This window comes from Artibeus jamaicensis, unplaced genomic scaffold, assembly GCF_021234435.1.
Source record: "Artibeus jamaicensis isolate MK-2021 breed Jamaican fruit bat unplaced genomic scaffold, CSHL_Jam_final scaffold_833, whole genome shotgun sequence".
In the NCBI taxonomy this organism is placed as follows: domain Eukaryota; kingdom Metazoa; phylum Chordata; class Mammalia; order Chiroptera; family Phyllostomidae; genus Artibeus; species Artibeus jamaicensis.
Genome location: NW_026522056.1, coordinates 2,871,869 through 2,896,499, shown reverse-complemented (window position 1 = coordinate 2,896,499; position 24,631 = coordinate 2,871,869). Strand labels below are relative to the sequence as shown.

Genomic DNA, 24,631 nt, shown 5'->3' with positions numbered 1-24,631 from the left:
AGCAAGCGTTGTCCTCCCCGAGGGTGTCCGAGCCTTGCTGGTGCCTACCCACACCTGCAGCTTGGCAGGGACAGAGCACAATGACGTAGTGACAAGTTAACGCCCCTTTGTTCAACCTTTCTTTTTAAATTTATTTTATGTATTTTTAATCCTTACTTGAGGACATGCTTATTGACCTTAAAAGGGGAAGGGAGGGAGAAAGAGAGAGAGACAGAGAGAGAGATACACCCACCAGCGGCCCCTACATGCGCCCCGATCGGGAATGGAACCCGCGGCCTTCTGGTGTACAGGACAATGCCCAACTGGATAGGGTCAAATTTTCCCTATTTTTAAATAAGATTTTCTTCAGGCTCTAATTTTTATGGGAACTGTTTTCACTCTAAAGTCTATAAGTAAAAATATGTATATACAGAGATTATAGGAGTAATCTACCAGTGTTATAACAAATACGATTCAAACATTATGATGTAAAGAAAAAAGTTACCTATGGATGCGAAAAAAATGATTGCCAGGAAGTCGCGAATAGGCTCGATGTAAGACACAATCTCCTCGGTGACCATGTGGCCTTGGGAAGAGATGAGCGCTCCGGCCAGGAAGCAGCCCAGCTCCATGGAGACGTCCAGCAGCTCCGTGACCTGCGGAAGAGGGGGACCACGTGCTGCACACACACAGTGCCAGCAGTTACCAACAGCTTCTGCCAAAGTAGGGTTCACAGCCAAAGACAGCCTGTTGGGTCCAGCACAGCCGTCACGGTAGACTGTGGAAACCAGCCCTCACTGCACATCCATGTCGTCCCCAGTGGGGCCGCAACACGTGGAAGCCACGATCAGGTGAACTCATCACGCAGGGAGAAAAAGATGAATTTAAAATATCTGAAACAATAATTCATGCAGACTGCTCCAAAGTTTTTGAATGAGTATTTTCCAAATTTTATTTTAAATATTTGTGATATGTTTTCTTTATCTTGAAACAATGAACAGCCTGGCTGTGGCTTAAAATATACACTGTATAAAAAAAATTATTCCCATCACAAAATCAAACCACTCTGAGAAAGTAGACACAGCTGATGAGCAATTACCCAGAAATGGCAGGAAGCCAGAGGGAAGTACCGAGGAATCGGGAAATGACTAAACAATGCTGGATTGAGATAGTGTAGTCATGGTTTACTAGGTTTCTAGCTGCATACTTCTGTTAAGTGCAAAGCTTCAGACTTCTTCGTGTAACATCACTGATGCAAAACAACTGGAAAGAAGTAGATCTTTTAATTTGAGACAGTAAAACTAGACAACAGCAGCAATAGACAGATAGAAAAAGTGAACATTTGAAGAAACACCATTGACAACAGCATCACAACTCAACTGAATGCCCCGGAATAAATACCAAAATAAGGGCACGACCTTTGCACCCAACACTACAAACACCGCCGGGAAACACGAGTGAGCCCCTCAGCAAACAGGGTGCAGGCGACCCCCAGGGAAGGAGGCTTGGAATCATGACAATGTCAGCTTTCCTTCAACTGGCCCACAGATTCACTGGAATTGTAACCAAACTGTCCTGTGTATGAAAATTGACAAGTTGAACCTAACAACTTGACGTGGACACTGGAAAGACCACAAATAGAGCCAAGACAATGGGCCCTGACAGTGAAGGAAGCCAGGCACCACGCTGCCAGAGGTGAGGGCAGGTGGGCTGGCCAAGGAACGGAGTGTAGGGTCAGAAACAGATGCCCTCACACAAGCACTCACACGGCCTCTTGGTTTTTGACAAGGTGACCCTGCACAACAGTGGAAGAGGGGTCTTTCAGCACACGGTGCAGGGAAAAGCATACGAGAGAATGAATTCTGTCCACTCCCTTACATCATGTGCTATGCACCCCTCCAGATGGGCTGTAGATGCAAACAAGAAAAGTAAAACAGGACTTCCGCCAAGATGGAGGTTTAGCTGGATGTGCCTGCCTCCTCACACAACCAAGTTTAGGGACAACTAAATATTAGCATCACAAAACACAACCAGAACACGGAAAACTGAACTTTTCGGAAGTCCGCTAACAACAAATTCTTCAGCCTGACCGGTAAGGGGCGAAACCGGCGTCGGGTGAGGACTTACAAAGGAGGGCTCGGTCGGACCAGGCGCGGAATCCAGACGCGCGAATCCAGTCGCGCGGGTTCCAAACCCAGGATTGGACCTAGTGAGCCACCGAGCAGCCCACCGGGGGAGCGACACAGTGGGGAGGCGGTGGCAGCGAGTTGACTGTGGTTGCCTGGTTGCGCGCGAGTGAGGGAGTGTGAGCGGTTGGAGCGGCGGCGATAGACGGCGGCCGCGACGGCGATAGCGGGCGCCGCCATTTCCCGCTCTGACCACGCCCCCACATACAGCGTCACAACCCAGCGACCTGGGACTCCAAGGCGCCGCTTGTCCCACTTAAAGGGCCAGAACAGACCAAAAATGTCGCAGGCAGAACTCAAAGCCCCAGAGATAAATCTAAATGACGAAGAAATAGCAAAACTCTCAGACGCACAGTTTAAAACACTGGTCATCACCTTCCTCACAGATTTGGTGGATTACAGCCACAAATTAGAGAAACATATGGAGGCTAAATTAAGGGAAATGAATGGAATTCCACAGGAATCCCATAGAGATGAAAAGGAAACTGGGACTCAAATCAATGCAGTGGACCAGAAGAAAGCAAATAATGGACAAACAGAAAAGAGTCAAGGAGCAAGAATTCAAAGAAATGAGGAGAGTCTTAGGAACCTCCAGGACATCTTTAAACGCTCCAATATCCGAATTATAGGGGTACCAGAAGGGGGAAAGACACAACCACCAGTGGAAAAACTATTTGAACAAATAATAAAAGAAAATTTCCCCAATCTGGCAAAGGAAATAGACTTCCAAGAAATCCAAGAAGCCCAGAGAGTACCAAAAAAGTTGGACTCAAGAAGAAACACACCAAGGCATATCATAATTACATTAGCCAAAATTAAAATGAAGGAAAGAATCCTGGAAGCAGCAAGAGCTAAGGGGACAGTCACCTACAAAGGAGTCCCCATCAGGCTGTCAGCAGATTTCTCAAAAGAGACCTTACAGGCAAGAAGGGGCTGGAAAGAAATATTCCAAGTCATGAAATCTAAAGACCTACAACCAAGATTGCTCTACCCAGCAAAACTTTCATTTAGAACGGAAGGACAGACAAGGTGCTTCTCAGATAAGACCAAATTCAAGGAGTTCATCATCACCAAGCCCTTATTATATGAAATGTTAAAGGGACTTATCTAAGAAAAAGAAGTTAAAGAAACATGAACAGTGAAAGGACAACAAACTCACAGTTATTAACAACCACACCTAAAACGAAAGCAAACTAAAAGGACAGCTAGAGCAGGAGTGGAAACATAGAAATGAAGATCTCAAGGAGGGTTAGCAACAGGGGAGTGGGAGGAGGAGAAGGGGGGAGAAGGTACAGAAAACAGGTAGCATAGACAGTAGATAGAAAATAGATGGGGGGGCGAGAATAGTTTGGGAAATATAGAACCTAAAGGACTTGAGACACATGGACATAAACTAAAGGGGGGTAATGGTGGGGTTGGGGGGGCAGGGTGGAGGGGAATGGAGAGGGGAATAGAACAACTGTAACAGCATAATCAATTCAAAAAAATAAATAAATTTAATTAAAAAAAAAAAGAATAGTAAAACAGCAACATTTCTAGAAGACCTTACGGAACATCTTCATGATCCAGGGGTAAACAAAGATCTTTTATGCAGAATATAAAAAGTGCTAACCATAAAAAATGGATAACTTGACTACACTAAAATTACGAACTGCTGTTCATGAAAAAATGCCGTTAAGCATTAAGTGAAAAGGCAAGTCACAAACTGGGAGATACTAGCAAACATACAGCTGACACAGAATGTTGTTCAGCCATAAAGTGGAATGAAGCGTTGAAACGTGCTTCAGCAAGGGTGAACCTCTGAAACACGCCAAGGGAAAGCAGGCAGACACAAAAGGCCACATTATCTGATCCCATTCATATAAGGCGTCCTCATATAAGAAGAGGCATATCCGTGGGGACAGAAAGTAGACTGCCGGTTGCCAGGGGATGAGGGACAGACAAAATTGGAAGACTAGGGGTATCTCTTGGGTGATAGAAATTGGTTCTGAAAGTGGACAGTGGTGATGGTTGTACAGCATTGTGAATATTCTGAAAGCCACTGAATTGTGCACTTTATTCCAGTAAAAAAAAAAATCTAACAAAAAATTTGCCAGAAAATACTCCTAGAAATGAGTAAGAAAACAACCAGCCGAATAGGAAAATAACCTCAAGACTTTAACAAGCACGTCCCTCAGGAGGATGTCTTCCTGGCTGACCAGCACACAGCAAGGCGGCGCTATTGGTCACCAGGGAAATAAAATCAGAACACTGAGGACATACAACCACCACCTGGCAGAAAGGTTAACGTTACAAAGACAGACAACACAAGTGTAGGGGAGGATACAGAGAAAGCGAATCATTACAAAACACTGGTGAGGGCGTGAACCAGGATAAGTGCTTGGGGGAAGCTCGCATGGAAAATTACTGAGGTTAAACACATGTACGCCCTCTGACCCAGCGACCTGACTCCCAGGTATATACTCACCAAAACTGAAATCACATGTCCATCAAAGAACACGTATGAGAATGTGTTTAGCAGCTTTATTTATAACAGCCCTAAATGGAAACAAACCCTAACAGCTAACAATGGAAAGGGTCGACTGTGAAACACACAGTGGACTACCCCACAGCCGTTTGAGAGTTTAAGACGGAGTAACGTGGTTTGACACCGGTGCTGTTTCATTCCCACCATAGACTTGTTTCTTAATGCAGTGCAAACACCATTTTAGTGAAGGGCTTAAGACTATGAATTGAAACCAACAGGTTCAACTAGTATTAACATTCATGCATAGCATTATAACTGTGCATAAAATAAGAAATACAAATAAGTGTTTAAATATTTTAACTATTATTAAAATATAAAGACAGAGAACTGACCACAAGCTTTTGCTGAATAGATTATAAATCAGTTTATATAATAACAGATATTTTGAGAATTACCGTTAACATTAAAAAGATGAAAGCAGAGATTCCTAAGATAAGGATTTCTTTGTTCCCTTTGCTTTCCAAATGCAGCTTTCGATAATATGGTCCTATGAGATAAGTCTTTATAACAAGACACAACAGAAAAACAGCAGCTAGCGAAAAAAGAATCTGACCAATCAAAGCCAGTATTCGCAGTATTTCCATGAAAATGCTAGGGAAGAAGAAGAAAAAAAGACATGTTATTTCACCTCCAAACATAATTCTCTAAAACCCAATAAAATTATCTTCACTCTTTTTGTTTGTTTAACATGTTATAAAGTAAATGACCCAAGTCACACACATTTTTATGTCCAAATACTGACATAAAACCTATCAATCATATTAATCTCAGAAATTTTTATTTAAATTGAATACAGAAGCTGGATTATTTCTCCAATGAATACTTTGGAACAAATACACCTTATAGGATGTAATGACTCTTGACTAGCAACTTGTATAACTTAGTAAATGACAGATAATGCAATTCCTTCTCAGGATTAACCCCCATTTGAAATTCTTCTAAGGCAACAGTGACCCTGTCGTATTACCCCGCAGGCTCACCATCAGAAGTATAATCAAAGAACCCCAGGGACCTTCAGCAAAGTGCTTCCTCATCCCCAGCCACAGCTCTGAGTTTCATGTCTATTGTTTAAGTCATAGAGAAAAGGGTTCTGTACTAAGCTCTGTGCATAATATGTTATTCCAGAGATTTTCAACCTTTTTCATCTCAGGGCACACAAAAACTAATTACTAAAATCCTGCATCACACCAAAATACATTACTTTTTTGCCAATACAACAAAAAAAATGAGTATAATTTGATTCATTCATATTGGATAGCTATGGTGTTGGCTGTTGTCATACTTTTATTCAACAATCTAAGGGAAAGAGGTCAGTGCCCCTCACTAAACAGTCAGTATCGCATGTTTCACAAACTCTCGCAACACGCCAGTTGGAAATCGTTGTGCAATGCAGATCTCAAATGTATTATTAAGATCTCAGACCAAAGACTTTCACAAGAAAAGTACTATTATACATTTGTAGCATTTACAATAATATGCCTATTTTCTTAAACTTAGCTCTCCACCATATTGAGCAAAACATTCAGTCCAAAACTCTGGTTTAGAAGTCCTCACTGAAGGACACAAAACCAACTTTGGTCCCCCCCCCCCCCGTGGTTTCCCTTTACCCGTCTCAGTTACCTACAGTCAATGACAGCCCGAAAATATGACATGGAAAATTCTAAGAAAAACCAATTCATAAGCTTTAAACTGTGTACTGTTTTGAGGAGCATTATGAAATCTCATGCTGTCCTTCTCTGCCCCACCCAGTGCGTGAATCACCCCTTTGTCAGCGTCCCCACACTGTATATGCTGCCTGTCAGACACGTCGTAGCTGTCTTGGTTTTCAGGTTCACTGTCTCAGTATTTCAGTGCTTGTTTCAAATAGCCCTTATTTTAACTCAATTATAGCCTCAAAGCACAAGAGTAGTGATGCTGGCAATTCAGGTAAGCCAAAGAGAAGCAGTGAGGTGCTTCCTTTAAGTAAAAAGATCTGTGTGTATAGGATAAAAATATAGCATACACAGGGTTAAGTGCTTTCTGTGTTCTCTGGCATCCATGGAGGGTCTTGGAATGTAGCCCCAATAGATAAGGAGGGACTACTGTACTAGGAGATAATTCACCACTGCAGTCAGGCTTAAAATAGCAGCCCAGGACACAAATCTCAAGTTGCGCATGATTACTTAGGGAAATTAGACAGAGCTGGGCTTGCAGCAAAGCAGCAAAGTCATTGCGAATGACTCCACATCGGTTAATGAAGTTGGGATTCCACTGTGAGAAACCAGGGTCTGCAGCCTGGCAGGAATAGAAATGTTCTTACTGCAACAAAATAAAGTAGGCTGGGTCTGCCTCAAATTCCTGACCGGGAGCAGACCACTGAACTATAACTGCTCACCCCACACTTCAACCCATCACGAGGATGTGCTGTGCCACCTAGGCTGGCCCTGTGCAGCACCGGGGCACCCCTTCCCTAGGTGCCATTATCTCCCTGCAGAACTGTGACGACCTCCTAACTTATCTCATTCACGCTTTACAGGGGCCAAAGCAACATACTGGGAACATCAATCAGATGTCCAAAGCTCCCATGACATTCAGACAAGCCCAGATTTCTTCACCCAGCCACACCTTCCATTCTCCCTCACCTGCAAAGCGGCCTACACCAGCCTTTGCTTCCTGACTGGCCATACTCTCTCCAGCTATAGGGCCAGCACAGTCCACCCCCACAGCTGACAAGCTCAGCTGTGTCCTTCACAGTTTGGTCTCAAAGTCAACGACTCAGAGGCCTTGCAAATCTGAAGTGATCATCCGTCATTTGCTGACTCATCGCCCCACTGTAACTGTCTGCATAGTGCATACATACCTACACTAGGCATTTTCTTGTCCACTCACTCATTCACCGCCCATTCATTATCTTTCCCAGACACCACGGCAACTCCCTCCAAGTGGGACATCCTCCCCTGTGCATGGCATGCTACAAGTGTCCTAGTCTTGGTCCAGTTTTACTTAGCTGATAAAGAGATTGCAGGCATTTAAGACTTGCATTTCTCATGACAATCCTGTCAGAACAGCCCGTCTAGACAAGTGCTGTCACCAGCTCCATCTTACAGACAAGAAAGTGGAGGCAAAGGCCAACCCACCATTCCAGGTCACATGCCAGGCATCTGGCTCTCGGGCCTGCATTCCTAGTTGCTGCACATACTCTGTGATCGTCATGCCCAGAGTTTGCATCCAGGTCTACCTCCCAACAGTCTACCAAATGCCTATGGTGAGAATACAGTAGTCAAACGGCCCAGAAAGGTATTATTCTGTATCTTTATTTCCCCATTTACCATATTTTGGCAGTTTCTATGTCACTCATGCCAACAGCTGAGTAAATGTCCCATCATGTGTCTGTGCCACCATTTTCCCAGCCAGACACTTGGACTGTTCTAAGTGCTTGATGTGCTGGACGACGAGCTTCTATGAGTAGGCTGGAGTGCAGCATCTGCACTTGACCAAAATGCCAAATGAGCTGCTGCGAAGGCTGCTCCAATTCCCCAACCCTGGCCACCATCCCACTTCTAAGGGTTTGCAGTCTGGCAGGTAAAAGAGCCATTGGTTTTCCATTGCGAGAGGGGGAACACCTTCCAATTACTCATTTCTACATGAGCAGCTTATATTGCTCGCCTATTATTTTAATTGGGTTATTCAAATATTAATTTGTAGGAGATTTTGACTACAATATTATGTAGGAGATTTGTTCCCTACAAATATTAATTTTGTAGGGAACCAATCTACCTGGCAATGGCGATTGTAGCTCAGCCCTTTGGGAAAGCCCATAAGTGCACGGTGGCACACAGGATGCCAAACCCACAGATTGGTTCTCCCATGGGAAACCAGGCCTGCATTGTACCTAGGCTACTTTGAGATTTGCTCTTGCTAAAACTCTCTCACCCTGAATCGAGGCAGAAAATGCTTACTGCATATCTTTGAAGTAACTTCCTGAAGTCTGTGCTAATTCTCCCAAGGACGGAAGTGTAACCAGACCTGTTACTCTTATCATTCCCTTGCATTTGCAACATTTTTTCCTTCTTAATCTGTAAGAAGTAATCAGTAACATTCCTTCCACTCTATCTGTAAACAGTAATTACCTAAAGCAACCCTAAGCATAATGAATGAAAACCTTCTTTGATGTATGCTATTAGAAAGCCAATAAAAGCCCATCAAGGCAAGGGTCAGCGCACTCTCCCCTTGAGAGAGTGGCCGAGCTGTCCCTTTTCCTCCACAGGACTTCAGTGGTCCATGCAAATTTGTCTCGTTTCATCCACAATGCCACGGACACTGTGGGCTGGTGTCTGCATCATTTGACGAAATAAGAAACCCCTCCTTCTTTAATATGTGTATGACTATCTTTTTCCCTTTGTATTTGGCCTGCTCACCAAATGAGTACAGGTACATATGTGTGTTACATGTATGTGCACGTGTTTATGCATGTGTGTTATTTATTTTTAAAGTTGAATTATTTTCTTTCTTTTTTAATAAAGATTTTGATTATTTATTTTTTAGAGAAGGGAGGGAGAGAAACATCAATGTGGGAGAGAAACATTGATCAGCTGCCGTGTGTATGCCCCCAACCAGGGGGCCTGGCCCACACCCCAGGCATGTACCCTGACCGGGACTGGTGACAAAGCCCAACTCACTGATCACTCCAGTCAGGGCTGTGTGGGCATGTATTTAAACATTCAAAGTATGAAGCTTTAATGCAGTAATAATGATTACTTTTCCTTATGGCTTCCAGAATTTGTGTTCTGCTTGAGGCAGAAAGGTCCTCCCACCTTCAATATTATAAATTCATCCATGCTTTCTTCTAGAACTTTCATGGTTTTATAAGATTTTATTTCTAATCATTCAAATCACTTTATTTTTAAAAAAGTATTCTTTATCATAATCTCTGTGTTTTGTTCAATTACCTGTGAAAATATTGTGTGTGCGTGGGGGGTGAAATTAATTCTTTCCTTTAGGAAAGATCAAGACAAAGTTTGTATTAACATTACAACTAATTTTATTTAATTTTTTTACTATACATTTCCTCTGGTTATCAAAATTAGAAAAAAGGCTTTCCCAAATCATTCAAAATGTATATATAGTAGCCAATTAAAGTACCATAATCTACTTCCCTAATCACAGAAAATCATTAAAACCTTGTAATACACTTGTCTTATATATATATATACACACATATATACACAGTCACATATACACATATACACAGAAGTGGGCAAAAGTAGATGATTTACAGTTGTGAGTTTATTCTTGGATTATTTATTAGTAATAATCATAACCTGCATGTCTTTTTCCATACAAACGTTAACCTACTTTTTTCCACTCCTGTATACATATATTTCCTCTGTATTCCTTTTCTTTATGTAGTCAAAATAACACTGTATATGATTTTAACAGCTTTGAGATACAATTCTCATTCCATACAATTCACCCATTTGAAGTATACAATTCCATGGTTTTCTATCATATTCACAAAGTTGTACAAATACCCCCAAGCCAGTTTTAGAACATACTCACCACCTCAAAAAGAAACTGTATCCATTAGCACTCACTCCCCATCCCCCTCTCTCCCAGGACTGAGCAACCACTAATGTCCTTTCTGCCCCTACGGATTTGCCTCTTCTGGATGTTTCATACAAATGGAATCACAGTGTGTGGCCTTTTGTGACAGGCTGCTTTCACTCAGCATAATGTCTTCAAGGTTTGCGCACGCTGTCCCACGTGTCAGCACTTCATCTCTTTTTAGGACTGAACCGTACGCAATCGTATGGTTGTGGCACATTTTGTTTATCCATCCATTTAGCTAATGGACATTTGAGTTGTTTCCACTTTTTAGCTGTTATGACTAATGGCGCCATGAACAGTTATCCACAAGTGCTTACTGCAATAAAATATTCAGAACATAAAATCTACCATGTTTAAAGTGTGTGATTCATGGCACTAAGGACATGCACACTGCTGTGCTACCGTGCATGGGTTTTTATGTTGAATAGCTGAGTCGTATAGAGTCATATGAGAACTACTGTATATGATTTTGACTCTTTTTTATAACTTAACAAAATACAGAGCATTCTTCCATGCCATTAAAACTGTTGGTAAACAGGACATTTCATGACTAAATTGGAACAATATCAATGGGACTAACAGCTATACCGAATAAATGGTTTTAACAGGAAAAAATTTTTAAAAGCTTTTAAAGTTTTGTGATTGTCATACATCAACAGTTTTATCTATCTGTAACTGACAGGAAGTTTGATAATATGAATGTCACGTTTGTGCTTTGCAAATGCTCAGAGACTCCTTGCTGAGGTTCTACTTCCTGTTTGGCACGAAGACCCTGAACATTACAGGTAATAATTTATTGTACACTTCTTGAATAGAACTTAAATTGTTTTCAGCTAAAGTTACACATGTTCCTTTTGCTGTCCAAATTTTTGTCCAGTCACTTATCTTGAAAATCTGTAGCTCCTTGTATGGTGTGGCTCAGTGGGTGGGGCAATATCCCGAAAACCAAAAGGTCACTGGTTCACTTACTGGTCAGCGCACACACCTGGGTTGTGGGCCAGGTCCCTGGTTGGGGGCTTGCAAGAGGCAGCTGATTGATGTTTCTCTCACAAATCAGTGTTTCTCTCCTTCTTTCTCCCTCCCATCCCCTCTCTCTAAAAAGAAATAAGTAAAATATTTTTTTAAAAAGAAAGAAAATCTGTAGCCAGATGAATAAGAACTGACTCTGATTAAGGTTATGACTGAAAGTTTTGCTGTTCTGATCATTAAAAAAATTTTGGATCAATGAATGAATCAAAAAACTATGGTACATTTACACAGTGGAATTCTATGCAGCAGAAAGAAAGAAGGAGCTCCTACCCTTTGGGACAGCATGGATGGGACTGAAGAGCATTATACTGAGTGAAATAAGCCAGGCAGTGAGACGAATATCATATGCTCTCACCTTTAACAGCAACCTAATCAACAAAACAAACAAGCAAAATATAATCAAAGACACTGAAATTGAGAGCATGCTGACAGTGACCAGAGGGGAGAGGGGAGGGAATTTCAGAAAAAAAGGGGAAGGGTTTGCAGGAACAAGTATAAAGGACACATAGACAAAAACAAAGGCAGGGGTGGAAATGGGAGGGAGGTGGGGAGGGCTGGGGGGTGGGCTGCGATGGGGGTAAAAGGCAGACAACTGTACTTGAACAACAATTAGAATAAAAAATTTTTTCCAATAAAAAAATAAAACCCCATTGTTGATACAAAAAAAATTTGGATCAAGGGAAAATGACCTTCTCAATAAATGACCTTTAATGGTTATACATACCAGGGCTTGGCCCAACTGCTCTATGTGACCCTCTTCTGCAAGCCCCGTACAATACGTGCGGTTGGTCCTATTTCCATATTGTCCCCATTTTACAGGTGAGAAAACTGCTAGGTCCTATTTCCATATCATCCCCATTTTACAGGTGAGAAAACTGCTAGGTCCTATTTCCATACTGTCCCCACTTTACAGGTGAGAAAACTGCAGCCCAGAGAGGTTGTGTTAGTTGCCAGAGCTGGCGAAGGGCTGAGCCAGAGCTCCAGGACCTGAGCCTTAACCTCTGAAAATCTCAGCTAAGAAGGAACTCATTTTTAACACAGCCAAGTTACCTGGGAGCAGAGCACAGATCTTAATCACCCCGGGACTGCTGGAACCTGATATAATATCTGGCAAAGGTAAATACTAAAAAGCACAAAATACTTCCACCCCACCAGTCTGCAACGAGGTAGGTCTGTCTGTGCTCCACTCAGGGCGGGGCAGGGGCAGCAGGTTGGTGAACACACACACACACACACACAGTCACACGCATTTTAACAGGGACTCCTTGTTTTAAATATATGTGGTTAATAGAATATAGACACTCATAATACATAAAATGTCCACAGTACAACTGAAAATCACTTATCGCACCAACGGTCAAGGAAAAACCAGAACTTGAATAAGAAAAGAAAGTACACAGACTCCAACATCAAGACAGATCACTGTTAGAATTATCTTCCAGTATAAAGTAGCTATCATAAAATTGTTTATAGTATTAAAAATTCTCTTGAAATAAATGAAAAAACAGAAAATCTCAGAAAAGAAATAGAAGTTATGAGAAGAGCCAAATAGAAATTATACAACTAAACAATATAATAATCCAAATAAAAGTCTTGCTGGTTAAGCTAAATAGTAGAGAGAAGATGGCAGAGGACAGAATCAGTGAACTTGAGGACAGACAAAAAAAAATATTTATGCCCAGACCAGTATGGCTCAGTTGGTTGGGCATCATCCCACAAAACCAAAGGGTGCTGGTTGGATTCTTGGTCAGGGCATGTGCCTGAGATGTGGGTTCGGTCCCCAGCCGGGGAGTGTATAATAGGCACTCCTTGATCGATGTTTCTGTCTCAGATCAATATTTCTCTCCCTCTCTTTCTCCCTCCCCTCCATTCTCCATTAAAATAAATTTAAAATTTTTTAAAATGTACTCAGTCTGTACAGAGAAAAAAAATCGACTGAAAAATAAAAAAAGAAAGTCTCAGAGACCTGAGGGACAGTAAGAAAAAACATTTGTATCACTGGAATCCTAGAAAGAGAGCAAATGGAACTGAAAAATTATGCAGAATAATGACTGGAATTCCTAGATTAGGTGAGAGACATAAATGTACAGATTTAAGCAGCCCAGCGAACACCAAATATGATTAACCCAAAGAGAACTGTGGACTGAATGTTGGGGTCCCCCCAAATTCATATGTTGACCCCCAATTTGACAGTGTTTGGAGGTGGGCCTTTGGAAGGTGGTACAGATTAGAACAGAAGAAAAAGTAAATGAGACAGATCTTAGCATTTCAAAGTGGTTCCAAAATAAATTTCAGAGTCTGCTCAATTTTGACCAATAGTATCATTGCTATAAGAGAGAGGAGAAATATACCTTCTGGAAACACTTAAAACACATTATTTATATGTACATAGTATATTTGCTTAAAACAAATTTAAGCTTATAATCCCTACCCATGTGCAATGTACCTTTAAATTTTATAGGACACCCTATACTTTGGCAAGTATACTTATTTTCTGGCAGGTATTCTTGTAATATATTGCATATGTAACCCAACCTATACCTTTCTGGGTAAATTTATTTTACCCATTTGGTTTCTCTCACCATATGAACCTAAGCAAGTGCACTTTAAGTTCTGGTATTATTTTGCTAGAAGAATGGAAAGAAGCAGCAGGGAAGACGGTGATGATGACATTTACCATGAGAATCACCAATAACAGTGTACGCACATGCGTGCACACACACACGTTCACTGTTACAGGCATTTTATCTGAGCTCATTTAATCCTAACTACTCTAGTAGATAACGACTGATATTACCCCACTTTACAGAGGACAAAGCTGAGGAAGAGTGAGGCTCAGCGACTTGCCCAGCCACGACCCGCGACCCGCAGAGCTGGAGCGTGAGCCTGGCCAGTGTCACTCCAGAGCCTGCACACTGAAGCCCGTACTACACGAGTCCCGAACATGTCTTTGCAAAAGGCATTGAATAGGACTTATATAAATAAACAATTTGAAACTAGGGGAGCTGTGAAATAAAGTGAAATAAAATTCTACCTGGCGTAGGAGCTGGCCCCTGCTTGGATGAGGGTGGGCATGACAGCGATGAACAGCCCCAGCTGCACATCCTGCATCACCAGCATCCCAAGCAACACGGCGCTGTAGTCAAGGTCACCTGCTCGAGGAAACAAAGTTAGTGAAAATGAATGTTTACAGTATTTTAAAGTGTCCAAGTCAAAATAAAGTCATGTGTATTTCTAAAATAATTTTTTAATGTGATACTTTAAATGAGAATACAGACTTTAAATTTTCTTTGAGAGTAAACACTGTAACATTTGAAAGGCTGAAAAGCTTTTGTAAAGAAAATCTCCCCAATATTTCCACTAGTTAGCTGTTACTTACATATTTATGGAAAAGTGTTATATGCCTGGATAATCATACCCATGTCACTGTGTCCCGAAGACACAGGATACAGCAATCTCCACCATCAACCTCCATCTCTTCCCTAAGCTATTCAAGAGCCCTGGCCGCACCCCTTTCCGGTGACATCTGCAGAGCCTGGCTGCACCAGCCACTTTCCCTCAAACCCACCATCATCACCACTGAAGATCCCTTCCCTCTGAGACAAATGCAGGTTTGACATAGAAACACGACTCATGGACAGAGCAGAAAAGTAGTAACCAGCACTGGCTGAGGGCACTACACAACTGCTCTGGAAAGAAGGAAATGAGACATTTTTGTGAACGCAGTACTTCACATAGACCTCCAAATGTCTCCAATTTCAACCAGTAGCACTTGACTTTGGTCCTTTTAAACGTGCTTCTAAACACTAAATTGTCATGTCCTCCCTCTGCACCCTGCATCCCTAAATAATCTTTTCTTCTTAAAAAAAAAAGCCACCATTGCCCTGGCTGGTGTGGCTCAGTGGGTTGAACTATGGACTGTAAAGCAAGTCCAATTCCCAGTCAGGGCACATGCCTGGGTTGCGGGCCAGGTCCCCAGTAGGGGGCACGTGAGAGGCAACCACACATTTATGTTTTTCTCCCTCTTTCTCTCTCCTTTCCTTCCCCTCTGTCTAAAAGTAAATAAAATCTTTTTAAAAATTTTAAAAAGCTAATATTGACAGTAACATATATTTGAAGACCACCTGATAATCTTATTTATATAAAAGCAGAAAAACAAATCAAAATCCCCCATCACAAGCAAAAAAATTACACTTTAATTAGACGTTCAGGTAATCCTTTTAAGAAGTTTGGTTTTACTGTACAGAGTTACATTTTTGGTGAATGAAATATCTAGACTTAGAATTTTAAAACATTCTAAATGGATAATCACATTAGGTTGTTAATAAAGCTTTGTATCTTGAAGGTTATACAATTTAACAGAGAGTGAAGAATAATTGCCTCATAAGAAATAGTGACTATTTGGGAAACTACGAAAACCTACTATTTTCAACATACCCCTTGACAGGCTCATGATAACCATGACTCTTCTGACCTAGGGAAACTGGCTAGGCAGTAAGCTCTCCATCACCCCGTGGCCACCCTCCCCCACTGCGTACAGCAAATTAGTGTGTTTCAGACTGTGCCATTACCGTACCTCTTCTTGACTTAGAGAAAATACAAAATCTCTAATTACATCTCACTTTTCAGAAATAGCATTTGATATACTGCCAGCATTTTATAAATGCTTTAAAATGTTTATTCTAGCCCTGACTGGTGTGGCTCAGTGGGCTGAGTGCTGGCCTGTGAACTGAAAGGTCGCAGGTTCGATTCCCAGTCAGGGCACATGCCTGGGTTGCAGGACAGGTCCTTAGTTGGGGGTGACAGGCAACCTATCGATGTATTTCTTCCATATGGATGTTTCTCTCCCTCTCTTTCTCCCTCCCTTCCCCTCTCTAAAAATAAATAAAATTTTTAAAAATTAATAAAATTTTTGTTCTATTCTTTCGCACAGTGCCAAAGAATAGAACAAAATACCTATTGAATTCAGGAGGCATTCAATTACGCACCCCCAGACCACAGGCACCAGAGAGCAGAGCCAAGGAATCCTCGCTGCCGGTCCTGCTGCAGGACCTGGGCAGCTCTCAGGAAGCATCTGCTCATGACCAAGGCCCTGCCGCTGGAGGAGACAAACGCTTATAGTTGTGATAAGCATAAAACATAAACAGTGCAGTCGAGACGAAGGTGAAATTAATGATTTATACAGAAATATGAAAATTAATATCTCACCTGTGTGCATTTGTACTGTTTAATTTTTATGTTTATTACTACTAAAAGAATTTTATTTTTCCTGTTTTCCATTTCCTTTATTAAGTACTTTAAATGTCTAGAGAACAAAGAACATAACAAATAACCTCATGTGCACTACCAAATTTTGCTAAATTTTGCTTTAGCTTTTGACACGTTGGCTTCAGAGTTTTGGAAAGAAGACACTGCAGGTCTACCGCGGAGCCCTCAGCCATCTGCCGCTGCTCCCTCGCCCTCCTGCCGCACCCCGACACCGCCCTGTTTTTAGGGTTGATTATCCCTGTGAATGTTCTGCTCTAACGTAACAACAGCTCTGTGTTTGGGAGCAATACTGAGCTTATTATTTTGTAATTTTAAATGTTATATAATCCATATTTCTGCAACTTGCTTTTTCTGCTCACCATTATGTCTGAATTATCCACACAAAGCTATGATTCATTTTTTTTAAGTGCTGTAGAATACAACACAATTTACCACTCCCCCGTGGACAGGCACCTGGGCCTTCACATTTTCCACTATCACGAACATGCTGTAATGAACATTCCTGTACATTTACTTGGAACAACCCCTTCCCTTGCTTGTGTTTGTGTAAGCTGTCCCTCAACTACTCCTGGCCGTATGCCCTACATGCCTGCAAAGCTCCCACAGAGGTCGGGGTGCTCCACCTGGGCTTGGAGAGCAGCCCCCTTCCACTGTAAGCAGTGGCCCATTTCAAACGGTTACAGGGTGAGGTCTCTGGCATGCCTGGGTTTCCCACGGCAAGCCCCCAGGGGTGGCCTCTGGGGGTCCACGCTGTATGGAGCTGCCGACAAGTCTCATTCTGGGGCTCGGCATCAGAAGCTCATGGTTGCCACACCTTCATCACTTTTTATCACAACCCAGCTGCCACTGTGACCTCCAGCTGCTTGACCCCTGGGTTCTGAGCACAGGCATTGAAGAGTGAAGTTATTTATTGGCCACTTTTGTGGGTTTGGACACCCAATATCTGAAATACGGGCTGGGAATCTTGAAAAATAGAAAAGAAACAGACTTGGGTGGCAAAGACAACTAACAGAAACCCAAACATGAAGAGTTATAAAGGAATTGTTCTCTGGCATCTCCTCATGCCTTAGTGGACAAGTTTGTGGGTATACAGATTTGCATGATTTCAGACTTCGTGTAAATATATCAAGTCAGATGTCTTCTGTATCTTGCATTTTCCCCCTCAATCCTGCAGATTAGCCCATTTTTACTTACGTAGTATTTCAGTATATGAATACATTATAATTTCATCATTGGCTGTATTACTGAATACTGAGATTACTTATAATTAAGTAATCTCAGTATTCAGTAATACAGCGATTACTTATCATTTTTGCTATTAAAAACTGTTTGAACATTCTTTCACATTTGTAAGTTTTCTAGGATATGGCTCTAGAAATGGACATTTCTGTTTGAGAGTGTTCTCCAGTGCAGCTAATCTGATTCGCAGTCCCTCTAGGATATGGCTCTAGAAATGGACATTTCTGTTTGAGAGCGTGTTCTCCAGTGCAGCTAATCCGATTTGCAGTCCCACTGACGGCGCGTAAGTTCGGGGGCTCCACATACGGCACCAGTTTAAAACTTTCTGCTCAGAACTGAAATGACATCTTAGTGGTCTTCCCCTGTATTTCCCCAATTACAAGTGAGGTTCTGCGTCTTTTCACACTTATTGGTCATTCAGGTTTCCTCCTCCGTTAAGTTTTCATCAGGACGTTTTGCCTATTTTCCAATTGAGTTTCCTTGTTTTCATTTATTGACGTTCTTGATGTGTTCTAAATATTACTCCTACACACATTTTATACATATATATGAATGTATATAAATGTATATATGCATATACATATATATGAAAAAATATATATATACATATACAGCAAATGTGTTCTCCCAGTCTGTGACCTGTAATAATAAGTTTTTGATAAAAGTTACAAAGTTTGTGTTCAAATGTATCAATATTTTCTCTTTTGGATTCTGTGTTTTACATCTGAAGAAATTCTCTTTACCATAAGGTCATAAGGGGATTTTGCCATATTTTCCTCTAACAGCTCTAAAGTTTTGCTCTTCACATTTAGGTGTTTAATCCACATAGAATTTATTTCTGTGTATAGTTCAAGGTAGGGCTCTACATTTTTTTCCATATGGGTAACCAGTTCTCATTCACTGATCAGCCCACCTTCTTCCACCTCTCTGCAGTGTCTGGGCTGCCCACTCTCCAGAGGCGAGGGTGCTTCTCCTGGGCAATGCCATGCCGCCTCGAGTATGGTAACATTGCAGTATGTTTTACTGTCTTACCTCAAATTAATGTGGACTACTCTGGGCCTTTGTTCTTAAATAAAGTTTGGTATTAGTTTGCAAGTTTTATGAAAAAATCTTGCCAGATTTGTTATTGGGATAGTTGTGAGTTTATAAATTTAGGGAGAAACATCATCTTTATGTATTGAGTCTTTTCAACCCTGGGCTCTCTCTTCAATAACATTTTGTAATTTATCCTTAAAGATCATACCTATCTTCTCAGAGATATATCCCTTAGTACCTTGTACTTTTTGTGGTTATTATAAACTGAAGGTTTTTAAAAAAAATGTTTTTTAAGTGTGCTGCAGGTGTATTACATTTTAACATATATTTATTTATAAATTTTCTTATTGAAGTGTAAGTCCTTCATTGTGTCTACTCACCTCTCAAATATGCAATCCATTAAATCACTCCTCCAATCTTGTTATAGTCCAGAGTTTTAGTTTGGCCTTTTTTAAAAATGCAAAAAAAACCTAATTTTCTAACAGTCCATACTTATTTAAATCTACCAACTTAAAAAAAAAATCTCACTCCATGTACCTGTTTTCACATGCCATGTTCTCCTTTTGCTTCCATTTCTTCCTGCTTAGCCCATCCTCTTCCGGTGCTTTGGTGTGGGACTGGACAGGCAATCAATGCCGTGAGGCCTGTGTGTGTCTGAAAATGCCTTTATTTCACCCACACTCTTCAATAACAGCTTTGCTGGGCCTGGATGCCTCATCTGGCCCGGCGCGTACAAGGTACGACTCCACTGTCAGGCACCACTTGGTGCTGCTGTGAAGATGCGCGCTGCTCCCTTTGGCATCACCTGTCTTCTCTTGACAAGCGTCTAGATTTTCCCTTTGCCCTCGAAGTGCTGCTGCTCTACTAGGACATGTCGAGGGTGAGTTTATCTTCCCTTTTCCTGCTCAGTTCTGGAGACATACATTCAATGTAAGGGCTCACATCCTTCTCTAATTCTGAAAAATTACCAGTGTTCTCCACCCTCCTCCCAGGACATCTGTGATATGTACACTGAGCCTCTCATCTCTTCTCCTTGTTTCTCCAAGTTCTTTTCCATTTATTCTGTCTATGCTGTGTTCTTAGTGTCTAATATAATTAGACATATCTTCATTTATGTCTGAGTGTTTCGAACATAATTATTTTTAAGTCTTTATTAGACTTTTCCACAAATCAGGAGAGTTCATATTCTGGTAATTGAGTTTGTTAGCTGTCCTTTCTAGCTGCTGATTTTTTCACAGGCACTGGTATTACAGTGTATTGGTTATGTTAGGAGTTGCTCCTACGTCATTCCTGGTACCCTCCTTCATCTCCCTCTGTCCCTTGGTCTTGTGAAGGAAGGTCCTAAGCTCCAGGCCAAAGAGACAATGGGAATGAACGAGACCACCAGGGTGGTGGTAGCTAGTCAGCTGCTAGCAGGAAGGCTGCACCCATGGCCCACAGATCAGCAGAAGAGACTGAATGTTTCAGTTTTTCCAGCCTCCCCTCACCAGTGGGAACCACCTGATGTCAAGTAGTAAGTATGGTCCTTGTGGTCTCCTATGACAAGAGAAGCCCATAGGCCCTCGGCCAGTCTTGCTCATCTCAAGGTCAGTGTTACTGGAGAGGTCGGCCACACCACTGGGGTGTTCTCCCCATGTTCCCCTCTTAATAGCGTGTGAGTGCAGGGCAAAAATCAGTATAAAGGCACTGTGACATTTCAACCTCATTTTTTACTGACTTTTACAAAATAAGAACAAAAAAGTGAAAATTCCCATAATGAATAAACATGGTGTAACAAATAGCAATGTTATCAAAGCTTAACTGTGTATGAAAGACAGCGCCACCTAGCGACATCTAAGCACGTTCATTCCTAAGCTTCCGACGAAGTCTGATCTCACTACACACAGCAATGATTTAAAGATGCCAGTGTTTTACATACATACATGAAACTAACATCAAAGTTTAAGAGGTGAAAATACCTTTAATTACCAAAGTACCTCACATATTTTACAGAAGAAGCTATCAAAAGTATGTCAATTCCCAGTACTTGCCAGAATCTAAGCAGTGTACATTAAGCTCTTCCCTTTTTTTTGAGGCTGCATATAACAATGCCCGATGACAGCAGTACGGGCAATAAATCTTCCATAAGCAGAATTCTGGAACTGGGAAGTTTCAGGTCTGGTGCAGCACATTAATCTCTTAAACCCACCAATTCTATAGCACATTTTTCTTGTCTTTTTTTATCCTCACCGAGGACATTATTTTTCATTTCTTCTAGAGACAGGAAGGGAGAGAGAGAAAGACATCGATGCAAGAGAGAAGCATCTACTGGTTGCCTCTCGTACACGCCCAGACTATAGAGATCACATACATCCGGATCAGGGATTGAACCTGCAACCTAGGTACGTGCTCTGACCAGGAATCAAACACACAACCTTTCAGTTATGGGACAACGCTTCAACCAACTGAGCCACACTGGCCAGGGTTCCATAGTACATTTATCAATGTAGGTTTATTTCTTTTAAACGTGATCCTCAAATTGTTTTAAATTTATAAGCATATAAAAAGGTATTTTTCTTAATCAGTGGAGGTTGGGAGAAGCTGAACTTACAGAGATACCAGTTCCTAAGGAAAAACCCACAATTAAGGAGGAAGCAGAGTTGCCATTTTTTCTAGTTAATATGCAATACTTCAACACGTATTTACAAGACATCATCACCTACCTTCTTTTTCACCCCGGGCACTGCCCACAAGGAATCTGGATACTAAGGGTGTGCTTGATAAGGACAAGCAAGTAGAAATAAAAACGCTCTGAGTTGGTCTGATCTGTAAAAGGTGTCCCCATAACAAGCCAAATGCAATCATTAGAAGCGTCATGTAACACGGTCCTTGCAGGGATATCTTCCACACCTTAAAGAGAACACAGTCATTTGCACATATCTCAGTGTCAACAGACCACCTCCTGATGGGCGTTACACAGAGCACACACAGACATGCTGTCCGGTAAGGGGGCGGGCCTGGATCTTTTAGGAGCACACACAACGCACTGTGTGTATTCAGGAGGAAATTCGGCAGTGGGCACACCAGCACAACAGCAACAGTAAACACTAACGCAAACCTACCGAGTTCTAGATGCCATTATAGGGAATAAGCACACATCTCTCTCTGTAAATATATATCTGTGTGCTTATAACTCAATCCTCAGAAGACACCTTGGAGGTGGATATCACTGCCTCCCCCATTTCTAGATGAAAACCCTGAAGACCAGTTGGAGGCTGGGTGACTTGACTGGGGTCCCACGGAAGTCAACATCAGGACATAAACCCAGGCAGCTTTGGTTGGTAATCAAACAAATATTGATTAGACACCTTGGTATGCACTTAGCATAGCACTAAACATGATGGAAAATGTGAAAGAAATCAGGTTTGATCCTAACCTTCCACGGTTTTCAATCTAGTTGAAGAGACAACATAATAAAAACTATTGGTATTTATACAAATATGAGTATTACATATCAAGAAAAGAAATTAACCTCAGACTCATCCTAGTCTATGCTAAAGCACTTGTTCATTTTCTCCTCACTGCACTGTCCCAGTCAAAATTGATCCTCTCACCCAGGCCCTCTACAAAAAGAGCTTATGGGGGCCCAGCAAAGGGGACAGGAGATGCGGAACTCAGCTCGGCTCTGGGGCAGTGAAGTCAAAGGCAAATGTTCAGAAGCCCCACCAGTGGGCTAGCCTCACCGGTGCCTTAACAAACCTACTTGCCTTCGGGTGCTCTAGAGGATGTGAGCTTTTGCCTCCCCTGCTCTGGTTCTTGGTGAAAAGCAACACTTCTTGCAAAACCAATGACATTATCTTCAGGAATCAGGACAGCTGGGAGGTTCTTCCTAAGGCTAGTCCTGATCTCCTACTGTGGCAAACAAGCAGAGGCACACCCTGGGCTTCCCTGGAGCCATGACCGGCTGCCAGCCTGCTGGTCTACCATGGAATGTTCTAACTTCCAGAAATGAATTACAGGAGCCTCCAGTGCCATGAAGTCCCAACTGGTGGGAGACTAAAAGAGTAAATGAACTGAGTGCTTGGCCCTCAATACAGAGCCAAATCTGTCTTCCACCCTGTGACACTGGCCAACTTGGGCCCCGCTCTCTCCGTCCAGAAGGGCAGAGGTTAGCTCCCAATGGCTGCTCCTCGGGAATTCAAATTTCATGTCTCAACTTTGTATATTTGGCAGTGATGTTATCATACAGTGTATCTCTTCCTAATTGTTCTTCCTCTTCCTGTACAGATGAGCTAACAAGTGATGAAGGACCAGAGAAGACCACAGAGCCAGCTACAACAACTAAGGGGGCGGGGCATGTCAGATTTTAGGGTGCACAGATATTAGGTAGTCCCTTCTGTAAGTAGTGCTAGCTCTCAAAGAGCGTATTCCTGCCTACAAGGGATACCTGGAGTTCAGGCTTGAACCTGTTACTAGCTGGCTGTGCACCTTGGGTAGGTAACAATCTCTTCTTTAGTTTCCACATCCATAGAGAAAGGTGAGAGTAAAATGATTTTTGAGGTCATTACCAGATGAGCCTTTGACTTTATTATCTGGTGTCCTGCTACACCTTGGCCTGAAGGACTGGAATCCTTTGAGCCTGAGAAGCAAGGTGTGGAGGGGATGATAGAAAAGACCCCAGGGAGTGTCCTTTAGAAACTTCGTGTTCAGGGCGGGGCCCTGGACCAGAGCCCCACAACATAATACATCTCACCCGCAACATCTCACCCTCAGACACAGGCCCTCAGGCTGCCCACAGCAGTAGCTCCAGCTTGGCAGGAGCCCCCGACGATTCCTCAGACATCAGAGTCTGGGAAGCACGAACCAGAGAATCGCCTCCACCAAGGCCCTGCCCCCTGTGCGTCTGGACCGCATGCTCAGTTGCACACACAAGCACTTGCATGCCGTCTTCAGTCCTATTTTCCTCTTTCTTTTCCTAGGATTTCTGTCCACAACTCCCACATTTCCTTTGAAAGCCCCAATTTTAAGCCCAAAAGGGCAGAGACCAAGTTGGCTGTATACACTGCCTTCCACTGAGAAGCTACCGGAGTGTCTGGAACACATACTCAACAAATGTTTGTTGAGAGAACAAATAAGGAATAAAAGGAGAAAATACAAGTTTTGCCTCTAATTATTTTATAATCTATTCAGAGAGACAAAAACGGATGAATTGTTGTGACATGAAACTAAGAGAACAGTTTAAGTGAAGCTAGAAGAATGACATAAGGCAGTGCGTGATGACTTCCGAAGAAATGACTTCGACAGTTGATGGTGCCGTGGGCAGAACAAAGAGACCACCTTCCTCCCTGTCAAAAAGTTGTTGTTAGACTTCGGTGTTTTTTATCATTTCTAGTCAGACCTTTAGAATATTTCAGAGAAGAGCGAAGTGGGGCCTTCCAGCAATTACTAACACTTCAAAAACCCTATTCAATAATTTTCTGCCATGACAGGAACGCATGGAGCCAACCCAGAGAGCAGGACAATGTTTACACTTGTAACTCCAGGGCTCCGTAGTTTTGCCAGTTACTTATGTCTGAGGAATTTTTTTTTACATGTGTTAGTAATGCAGTTGATTAGGAAGATCCGAATCTTCTGCAATCGGAGCCCATGGCCCTAGAAGAGACAGGACGCATTCCAGGTGCATGTCAAGTTTCAGGGCTGCCACGTGGGGGCAGCAGCCAAGGCTCCCTGTGCTTGGTCAGTGAGGATCCCGGCCAGAGCTGAACGGACATTACAGACCGCTGCTTACCCCACACGAGACACA

At 42.2% G+C, this 24,631-nt stretch overlaps 1 protein-coding gene across 2 annotated transcripts in view; it reads right to left on the bottom strand.

The window, feature by feature from the left end:
* Positions 1-24,631, bottom strand: part of TMCO3 (transmembrane and coiled-coil domains 3) — a 51,909-nt gene that overhangs the window by 8,739 nt on the left and 18,539 nt on the right. For both annotated transcript variants that reach the window (XM_053659955.1, XM_053659954.1), the window contains 4 exons: positions 21,552-21,738; positions 14,342-14,459; positions 5,088-5,283; positions 485-635 (listed from right to left, as the gene is read on the bottom strand). In XM_053659955.1, coding sequence (XP_053515930.1) covers positions 485-635; positions 5,088-5,283; positions 14,342-14,459; positions 21,552-21,738 — 652 coding nt within the window. The remainder of the gene's footprint in view (positions 1-484; positions 636-5,087; positions 5,284-14,341; positions 14,460-21,551; positions 21,739-24,631) is intronic.